Source organism: Convolutriloba macropyga, chromosome 1 (assembly GCF_964194025.1).
Source record: "Convolutriloba macropyga chromosome 1, txConMacr16.3, whole genome shotgun sequence".
Taxonomy (NCBI): domain Eukaryota; kingdom Metazoa; phylum Xenacoelomorpha; order Acoela; family Convolutidae; genus Convolutriloba; species Convolutriloba macropyga.
Genome location: NC_134468.1, coordinates 17,885,391 through 17,896,434, shown reverse-complemented (window position 1 = coordinate 17,896,434; position 11,044 = coordinate 17,885,391). Strand labels below are relative to the sequence as shown.

The 11,044-nt window shown below is 33.1% G+C and overlaps 1 protein-coding gene across 1 annotated transcript; it reads left to right on the top strand.

Moving 5' to 3' along the window:
- Positions 1–8,647: 8,647 nt before the first annotated feature.
- On the top strand, positions 8,648–10,528 carry LOC142346301 (uncharacterized). The gene is made up of 2 exons (XM_075398828.1): positions 8,648–9,350; positions 10,049–10,528. Exons 1-2 carry the CDS (start codon positions 9,011–9,013, stop codon positions 10,378–10,380), a joined length of 672 nt encoding a protein of 223 aa, XP_075254943.1. The 5' UTR covers positions 8,648–9,010; the 3' UTR covers positions 10,381–10,528.
- Positions 10,529–11,044: the final 516 nt, after the last annotated feature.

Below are 11,044 nucleotides of genomic sequence, written 5' to 3'. Positions count from 1 at the left end.
TAGAGGAGAAAAGTTGTTGACAGCTCGTGTTAAAAAACAATAACGGTTGCCTGTAAAAAAACATGGTTGCCCATTGTTGCTTGGATAAAAAATTCCCGAGGGCTATTAGTAGATTGTGAGTGGTATCATTAGAAAGCTTGTCAAGCGTAAAACTTCAACTTGAAATCTTTTTTGAAATTCACTTTTACGAAGGAATTACTGACTTTATAGATTTGCGAACGTTAGCCTAACTTCTGTTGTTTTGTTCAAATTTTTCGTAATTTTTGCTAAAATTTTGATCAGTTTTTGCTAAAATATGAAAAAAAAATTTAACGATAGCCTAATTAGTTTTACGTTTAAAGATAGTAGAGACCATGATGAAGACATGAAAACTTCTGAGACAATCTTCATTTGCTCAGATGGTAGCTAATTGTGCCTCCGATTCCTGAGAATGGAATGTCTTCTGAAAACGTTCGCGGTCTTGCGCTAATGTAAACCGATATAAAAACGCATAGTTTATATATATATATATATATATATATATACATATATATATATATATATATATATATATATATATATATATATATATATATATATATATATATATTTATGTATGTATGTATTTATATATATATATATATATATATATATATATATATACTAACAAAATTTTTAGAAAAATTGCGTTTCCAAAAGCCGCGCAGCGAAAACAATAACAGTATGGGTTTCATTGTTGAGTTCTGCAACGAAAGAGAATTCGGGTTGTGATTTGTGTCGGTTTTTTTGAAAAGTGTTTAGCAATTCTTTCATCCCAATTCCAAAAATGTAATTTTTTAATTTCAAGTTTCAATTATTAGAAGTCCCCTGTGTGCTCAAAAAAAGTCGCATGAGACCTTGTAGGCTCCGAAAAATTATTTTCAAAAAATTTTAATGAATTCTTAAGATTTGCCAAAGTTTGATATACTTTTCGTAGTATTAAGACTGGGTCTAATTAATCAATTCTCTACTTGGGTATCTAGGGAGCTACTAAAAAAACCGTCTAATACATTCAGATGATAATTAATGTCTTTTTGGTTAAAAGAAAACAATAGTTATCGAATCTTCTTAATTTTTGATATATAAAATTCAGGTCAATAAGCTATTTCGATAACATTTGGTATGTTTTTAGTTTTTAAAAAAGCAGCAAGAGCAAGACCAGTTTTGGAATTCTACAGTTTAAAAACCATTCGGACTGGAAGGGGGTGATTCGGACTGGAATATATTTTTTGAACTGCGTTTGCCTTTTTTGTTTTTCTTATTTTAGTTACAGACAAGAATGATTTAAAATCAAACTACAATTATTCCCGAGAATAATTGTAGTTTGATTTTAAAGCAAGTTGATTTTTGCAAGTTAACTGGCAACAGAGGCCTTTGAGTATACATAACAGTTTCACCAAAAATTATACGTTAGTTGTCTCCAACACGGTTCGCACAAAATTGTTCGCGAAAATTTGAACTCTGTCTGCATTCATTGTTAATGTGCAAGCTTTTGACTAAACCTCAACAATGACATGATCATTCGGCATCCAAAGCAGTTAGATTTTAAACTATTTATCGTTTCCAGTTGAAAGCTTACAGTTGTAATGTCTTAAGGTTTAAAATTACGTGTTTTTAAAAAAAATGTTTTCAAGATTTGTCAATACAAACAATATTTCTGCAACTTTTTAGCGTGATCAGATCAAAGACAGAAAACGCATCTTTCACCAACTGAATTATAAGATAGTTTTATTTGCCGTTTTACTGATCAGTTATTGGTTTTTGGCGTTGAAACTAAGAGTTTCCATAATTTTTCTATTCATTTTTATTACATTTTCAATCTCTGGCAGTCTTGTCCGGTCATCATATTAATGACACAATAGTGAATAGTCGTAGATCACTCTATTGGCTTCAAAATAACCCGCAATTGATTATTTTCATTGGTTTAAGTGAATATATTGTGATCTTATAGGCTTCACCAGTTTTTCCTCGCAAAAGTTTAATGGCTTCTTGATTTTTGTCTGTATTTGTTCTTTTTCTTGTCGTATAAGATTATGGGTAACGAAAAGTCTAAATACATTTGTTTGATCGTACACTTGAAACCAGTGAATGATTTAGGAAGATAGCTAATTGCTTTCCTGACTTAACTTAATTGTTTTCTAAAAGAGTAAACGTATTATCTAACTTTGCCCTTTTTGTTTTCTGTCCAATTGTTAATTATTCTCAAAAAAGATGAGTTCCCTATCTTTTCTGGTGAAAAGCAAGTAATTGGGTTTAGTTTACTTTTTATCTCATACTATTTCGACTTTTTCATAATGTTTTTTTTTTTAAAATATGGATAGATATTGAGTTTTGGTCTTAAGTAGGTCTTATTTTTATTTGAATTTGTTGTTTGTCATGTCTTTTACGCTCCCTAAATGCAGTTTTCACCGGCCGTTTAATGAGTTATAGTTTCGTTTGTATGATAGTTAAAGCTAAAGCAATCTTTTAAATAGCTAAAGTACTTATTTTTGAAAAGAGGCGTGATTTTTGACAATTTCTATTACTTCATTTGGTGGCCGATTAAGTCAAAAATGGGATTGTGTGGGGTCGGAACGGTATTTGCGAACGCATATCACTGAGCCACTTTGTTTTGATGAAAACTAGAAAGCATAATTGGTGTCTTCAAAATTGTTTTAAAAAATTTAATTCTTGATGTTTTATTAATTATCCTCTAATTAAAGTCTCAATCAAATCTGTTGTTGGCTGAGCTGCAGATTAAAAAAGTGCAGTGAGCGGTTATGATAAACAGACTCGTTCGCTTTATCTTTAGTTTTCATCTGATGCTCCTGTTAGCACAACCGAGCAAACTTTTAAAGAACTTGACAGCAACAAAAAAAAGCTGTTCTAAATTTTAGACATCTTTGACTCAAACTTCTAGTGAACAGAAATTAACAATGCTGCCTAGAAAATAATTAATTTTACGGTATCTTAAAAAGGACTTAAAGTGCGAAAAAAGGCATTTCTAAACCAAAGTATGCCACAGTGAACCAAATTCGGTTTGTTACTATTCGAACCGAGTAAACTACGAAAATGACTGGATAAATATAGATCAAGAGCGAGCCATTGTAACTAAGTTTTCTTAAACCTTGAGTTGCCCTAACGAACAATTCAAAAAGTCTTTTGAGTAAAATATCAAGTTTCTGGGGTGTTGTAAGAAGATTTTTAGGTTTTAGCATTTCGTTTATCAATAGTGAATAAAAGAACTCGTAGTCTATTGGTAAAAAGGGTTAACATGAGTTCCAATATTTACAAAAATGAGGTTTTTGAGGTCAGTTTTATCGCTACGACAACTTTCCGCTTTCTTTTCCACTAGTAAAATGTCTCAAAATGAAAAATTTTTTGCCATGAATTTAGTATTCCCGATGTTACCTTTCTCTTAGCATAATTTCCACATAAACTTCAATTTTTGAGGCTCCTGTTAGCTCGAAATTGATACTATTGTTGTAAACGGGCTAAAATGAGTTTTAAAAGGTCGCTTGAGATCTGATATAAAAAACAATTATATTGTAGAGTTTTTAAAAGTATAGAACACTTTTTTAGAAATGATTATTTATGGGACCATTGTTTGTAAGCTGCGAAAAACGCAAAACTTGATGTGCAATTCATCAGTTTTTCACGGCCCCCAAAAACATTAAAATTGATCAATAACTACAAAAAACTTATAGTTCGCAAAAGGATTTGAGCCAGATAACCAGCAAATGACCACTTCGGAAAGGTGACGGATACAATTCTGGACAAAACTTCGGAAATCTGATAAAATTCAGCAGCCTGTTCAACCACTATTTCGAATCAAAGAATCATGCAATGTTTTTATAGAAATTTCTGCAATTGAAAAATAAGAGTGCGAAATTAAGTAAAATCATGAATCAGCTCAAACTTCGGAAAATCAGCAAAATTAGAGATTCAAAATGAGAAAATTTGATCTAATGGAATCGTAATTATTATGGATATTTTGTCGGAATTGCTGGATCATTTCAACAGGATCTAGTCAAAATTTAAGTCAACACGGAACCAAATGAAACTTCTGGCAAAAAACGAGGATAGGGAACGCAAAAAAAATCCTATTTAAATAATAATTCCTCTGCAGCAAAAAAGTTTTAAAAAAGTAAATTCTGGACCGGAAAATTATTCAAAAATGTCTATTTTTTCACTTTTTGAAAAAAAATATCCAAAAAAATCAAAATATGGGTATAATTCAAAATATGGATAGCGATTGAGTTTTGGTCTTAAGTAATTCTTGTTTTTATTTGAGTTTGTTGTTCGCCTTGTCTCTTACGCTCCCTAATTGCAGTTTTCATCGCCCGTCTAATAAGTTATTGTTTCGTTTGTATGGTGGTTAGAGCTAAAGCGATTTTCTAAATAGCTAAAACACTTATTTTTTAAAGGAGGTCTGATTTTTTGAAAGTTTCCATTACTTCATTAGGAGTCCCATGAAGTCAGATACGTGGTTGAGCGGGATCAGAACATTATGTACAAACGCACATAACTGAGCTTCTTTGTTTTGATGAAGAATAGAATGCCTAATTTGTCTAATCCAAATTGTTTAAAAACATTTTAATTCTTGATGTTTTCTTAATTAGCCTCTCACTAATGTTTCAATCAAATCTGTTGTTGGCTGAACTGCAGATATAAAAAAATACAGTAAGCTTTAATGAAAAACGGAATGGTTTGCTTCATCTTCAGTTTTCATTTGATGCTCCTGCTAGCACAACCGATCAAACTTTTAAAGAAGTTGACAGCAACAAAAAATAGCTGTTCTAAATTTTAAACATCTTTGACTAAAACTTCTAGTGAACAGAAAATAACAATGCTGCCTAGAAAATAATTAATTGTACGGTATCTTAAAAATGACTTAGTGCAAAAAAGTCATATCTAAACCAAAGTGTGTTACAGTGAACCATATTCGGTTTCTTACTATTCGAACCGAATAAACTACGAAAATGACTGGATAAATATAGATCAAGAGCGAGCCATTGGAACTAAGTTATTTTAAACCTTGAGCTGCCCTAACTAACAACTCAAAAAGCTTTTTGAGTAAAATATCAAAAAGTTCCTGAAGTGGTATAAGAAGATTTTTAGGTTTTAGCATTTCGTTTATCAATAATGACTTAAAAAAACTCGTAGTCTACTGATGAAAAGGGTTAACATGAGTTCCAATATTTCAAAAATGATGTTTTTGAGGGAAGTTTATCGCTACAACAGCTGTCCGCTTTCTTTTCCACTAGTATAATGTCTCAATACAAAAAATTGTTCGCCATGAATTTAGTATTCCTGATGTTAACTTTTTTTCCACTAGTATAATGTCTCAATACAAAAAATTGTTCGCCATGAATTTAGTATTCCTGATGTTAACTTTCTCTTAGCATAATTTCCAAAAAAACTACAATTTTACGAAAAACGCATAAGTTGATGTGCAATTTGTAACTGTTTTTCACGGCCCTCAAAAACATTAAAATTGATGAATAACTACAAAAAACTTATAGTTCGCAAAAGGATTTGTGCCAGATAACCAGCAAATGACCACTTCGGAAAGGTGACGGATACAATTCTGGACACAAAATTCGGAAATCTGATAAAATTCAGCAGCCTGTTCAACCACTATTTCGAATCAAAGAATCAGCCTCTATAGAAAACCATGCAATATTTTTATAGAAATTTCTGCAATTGAAAAATAAGAGTGCGAAATTAAGTAAAATCATGAATCAGTTCAAACTTCGGAAAATCAGCAAAATTAGAGATTCAAAATTAGAAAATTTGATCTAATGGAATCGTAATTATTATGGATATTTTGTCGGAATTGCTGGATCATTTCAACAGGATCTAGTCAAAATTTAAGTCAACACGGAACCAAATGAAAGTTCTGGCAAAAAACGAGGATAGGGAACGCAATAAAAAAACCTATTTAAATAATAATTCCTCTACAGCAAAAAAATAAACTAAATTCTGAACTGCAAAATTATTCAAAAATGTCTATTTTTTCACGTTTGGAAAGAAAATTATCCAAAATCAACAAATTTTGAAAATATATATAAAAAGTCAAGAATTTTAATTTAGTAGTGAAAACTATTGGTGACAACGGTCAAATGATCAAATGAAATATTAGCTTAATAAAAAGCCTATATGAAAAAGTACATAGCAGTTTAATACAGAGTACAGCCAACATTATTTAAACAACGAAATTTTAAAAAATCATAAATCACTCGAGGCTGCAGAGAAGCAGCAAATTTATGAATCGAGATAAAAAATAGGTATGAAATGAATCGCATTTAGATATATTATCGCAATTACTGGATTATTTTAAAAGGATCTAGTCAAAAGGTAGTTCAAAACGTAAACAAATAAAGTTTTCGGTAAAAAAAAACTGAGGATAGGGAAGGCAAAAAACGTTATTATAAAACTTTTGTTGTTAAAGGAAATTCTGCTGTTGAAAAATGAGAGTACGAAATTAACTAAAATGATGATTCAGTTGAAGCTGCGGAAAATCAGCAAAATTAGATATGCAAAACAAGTATATTTGTATGAATTGAACCCTATTAAATATGGATATATTGTCGGAACTGCTGGATCATTCTAACAGGGTCTAGTCAACAGCTATGCCAAAACTTAACCAAATGAAAACGGCGGAACACGACGATATAAAAAAGCAAAAAAAACTTTAAAAAATTCTCTACAGCAAGAAATGTAAATAAGGAAAATTCGGAATGAAAACTAGAAAATCAATAAAATATTGTCTATTTCTTTCAGATTTTGAAAAACATCAGCTGAAATCAACACAAAAGTTTAAAACAATATTAAAAATCCAAACTTTTACTTTAGCAGTAAATAAATATTAATGAAAACGTTCAAATGATCAAATGAAATTGTAGCTCAACACAGCAGTTTAATAAAAAATACAGCCTAGCGGTACTATTTGGGCAAAAAAGAATCAAATTTAAGCCAAAAAATTTAATTGGGAATTTGCACGAAAATCTTCCCTCAAGCGTTTTGGAAAAATCTTTGCATTAAATTACTTTCACACTTAAAAAATGGTATGCCTGGAAAGTTGATCTCCCAAAGATCCCCAGCCCTTGATCTACCCTGCAGAAAATTAAAACAATACTAACACATGTTAACAAAAACAATCAAACAATTGCAGCAAAAAATTGAAAAAATCAACATGTAAACAACAAAACGAGCAGTTGAACACCAAAAAATTTGGCAAGCAAGTTCAAATTTAGAAGACGCGAAAAAAATCTGCAGGAAAATCACTTGCTAATTTCATCCTTTTCTTGCTTCAGCAAAATTAAATTTCTAACCTCTAAAGAGAGGTCCAAAAATAACGGAAACAAAAAAAAGTAGGAAGACTGGACTCTCAACTCAAAAATGACTAGGATCTAGTCAATTTGAATGTTAGCTCCAAATGTTTACTTCGAAATACACATGAAAAACATAACCGGTTCCAGATTAAATCCACAGCGGATGAGAGTCATGGCCATGAACAGCGTTCCGCTGCGACTCGAAGTCTCTAGATCTCTTAAAAGCGACCATATTTTTGTTTAAAAGTAATACAGATAAAATTGTATTTGGTGCACTGGAATAAAAATAATATGCGCAGTCATGATTCTATCGGTTGGTTCAAGCTGTCGGCTTGCTTTTACTTCTGCTCACTTCACGTTCACCTGAAGTACATCCGTTGGTCTCAAACAGTGGCGGTCAAAACAAGCCGATCGATACGCAAGCAAGTCGAATTTTGAAAAGGAGGACACGGGGAAAAGTAAACGGGAAAATTCTGAGATAGTCTTTCTTGAGTTGTCCCTGCGGGCTGGGGGTGCGCTTTGCCACAATAAACGATCAGCGGCATCCGAATAACATGCGACAGTTCATGAAAGGCACGGCCATGGAAAGTGGTCTCCGGAGTCTCACATCCACTGACTTTGAAAATGACATTCTTTTTCTCTTGTGCAATGCAATACATTATAAAGTTCAAAAAATACTATGGTGTAATCTGCGAACTGAAAAAGTCCCTCTCCTGTAACAAAAGTTAAGATTTAGGAATGCATTGATAAATAAATTTTATGGTTCTCTATATTAGCTCATGTGTTCTTCCATCAATCAGACAAAAATATTGTGAGTTCATATTTATGCAAATTCTTGAAATCCGGATTCAGAAAGAAAATATTTGCTGCACACTTGGACTTAACAATTATTGTTTAGTTTCTTATAGAGTGTTGATTTTTTATCTTTCAAAACTCTCTGCTCTGTGCTGATGACTCCATGGTTTTGCCTTGACAGTGCATTTTCGTGAAAAACATTCGATAACTTACTTAAAAGTGAAAAACAGAAGAACATACTTCCAGGCCATTTGGAATGTGACCAGTCTATTCTGGAAGTTTCAACTTGACTAGTATTCATTCACGACTCAAATCTGTGATAACCGATAGCAACTTTCCCCCTAAACCTGAAAAATGTAATTTTAAAAATATTCTTATTTTCGGGATTTATCTACAGTATATGGAATCACTCTTATTTTATCTCAAATCAATTTTGCTGCTAAATTTACATCATCATTGTGCAGAAGTTCAGGTTAGATCACAATCATTCTTGATTACTTTCGCAGAGGAATTAATCTTGCAGATAAGTGAGCAGTCGGTTTTAAACGGTCCACGTGCTTTTTTCAAGAAAGGGGCCAATTCATTCAGAAAATGTTGCTCTTATAATTCTGTCCAAACAATAATTGCTGTATTTTCTGGCTCCAACTTTATGTCATCAACCTCAATCAGTACTTAACACAACAAAGTTCAAGATGAATGAGCGGTATTATTCAAAGTGTAATATAAATCACTTGTTATCTTAAACTTTGGCAAGGTCAAAGCTTTAATAATATTCTCTCAGAAGTTTGCAACTAAAACTTGTTGACTGAACTCATTTATCATCAAAGCAGATTACTAAACACTGTTGTCAAACTCTAACTTCTAACGTCTAACAAGAGACGATGCCAACTCCAAAGTTATACCATGTACCCCAAACTCGTTCAACCAGGCCCCTAATTCTGTATTACGAGTTGAAGGAGCTTTATGGAGACAGGATACCCGATTTGGATGTGGTCACTATTCCACAAGAGCAGTTCCGTTCCGCCGACCGACCAGCTATTCTGTTGGAACTGAACCCGAATGGGAAGGTACCGGTGATGACACACGGTGACATTGTCATGTTCGAGGGTTGTGCCATGTGTTTGTATTTGTTGGATCTCTTTGATGAAGACTCCCTACTGGCACCAGCTGATGATGCTAAATTTAGAGCTATGCTCTACCAGTTCAGTGTCTATACTCCCGGTAGGTGATTAAAAAAACAATTTACAAGTATTTTGATCAAAGGTATTTTTCAACTTTTAATAGCTTTCCAAATAGCTTTTCTCTTGTCATTCCTTCTGATAATCTTTTTCTAGATTGCTATTATTTTACATGAAAAAGTCATCGGACAAATTAAATTGTCTGGCTACAAGTATCCTTAAAACATGGATCTTCAGGAACTACTAAATGATAATAACTGCAGTATGACCAAAAACTTATCGTTTCTATTTGCTACAGCAGACTTTATCAATTATTCACGTGAATCGAGGTATTGCACCCCAAGGGCCTTAGCGCACAGCGATTAAAAAGTGGACCTCGGATAATTTAAAGACCAAAGAAGACCCTTTTAAACAAAGGGTCTTCTTTGGTCTTTAGAAGCTGACTTGACGTACATTGTATGTATAGGGTTGTGGCTCTGAAGTCAGCGGAAATCTGATAATTTTGCGAACAATAGCGCAGCTTGAGATGTGAATCAGAATTTCAAAGCGACCTCAGCAGAGTCGCGTAACCTTGCTTGAATCACCCACGTTGCAAATTTTCAAATGCTCACAGTTTTAAATTCTGGCTCTGAATATAGGAAAATCTGGCATTGAGCACTGAAAAGATTTGGCATTTTCAAATTTGAAAACTTCCACATGAGTATTTCAAACTGAGTTAAACGTAGTTTTTGTTGTCCTCAGGAACCCTTGACAATCTGACAGCCCTGTCATCCCCCATCCAACGAGTCTTTCCCAAGGACAATCCCAAGCCCCTGACAGATCCCGACATTATGGCCATGAATAAGGAGGCATGGATAAAGATAGCAGAGCCGTATCTCAGCTCAATCTTGGGGGACCGCGACTTCTTCTACGGGGACTCGTTCACAGCTCTTGATGTGATTGTGGGATTTTTTCTGATTGGCCTACAATTTAAGCGCTCTGATTGGATGGCGCCTTATCCTAAACTGAGCGCCTATGTCAACAAATTGAAGCAGAGACCAATGTTTAGAAAAGCGTTTGATTTGGACTACTAATTAAGCACAAGGGAGCATATTTCATGCATTTCAAAAAAACTAGAAGAATTGGTGAGACAAAAAAGAAGTAATGCCGACTGACTTTTTTCCTAGCAGTAAATTTGCCCGAAGTTCAATTTAGTGACAACTAATTCAAGTATTACAGAGAGTCGAACGCAGTCAAACCAAATATACCTGTCAATCGGATGCAACAAGTATTCAAATTACGTAGAAAAATTACTAAGTGATATTTTCCTTGTCCCTGGAATGATTTTCTCAGTGAAACATGTAGTTAGACGTCTAAACTTGGTTAAAATTGATAAATTTCCAAGATTGAGAAGCAGAAATACAATGACGGAGAAACAAAGTAACCTATTTCGACTGGATTGACGAAAAAAAGGTATAGTAATAGGAATGGAAAAATTAGCTACAAAAAGAAAAACGATGAAATAAATGGAAACATGGACACCTTGTATTCGAATTGTAACCTAATACAAAAACCACATGATACCGGTTATCACATCTTTGTTTGGAATTACAACGTTGTTCTATGATACTTTATATTTAATCGATTAATTTTATCTCATGTTCAGTAGTTATTTTTTCATTTCGAGTCCTAATTGCCACTGACACTAACAAGGATGCTCGTTAATGTGCGTTCGCACATGATGTTCCGACCCGAGCT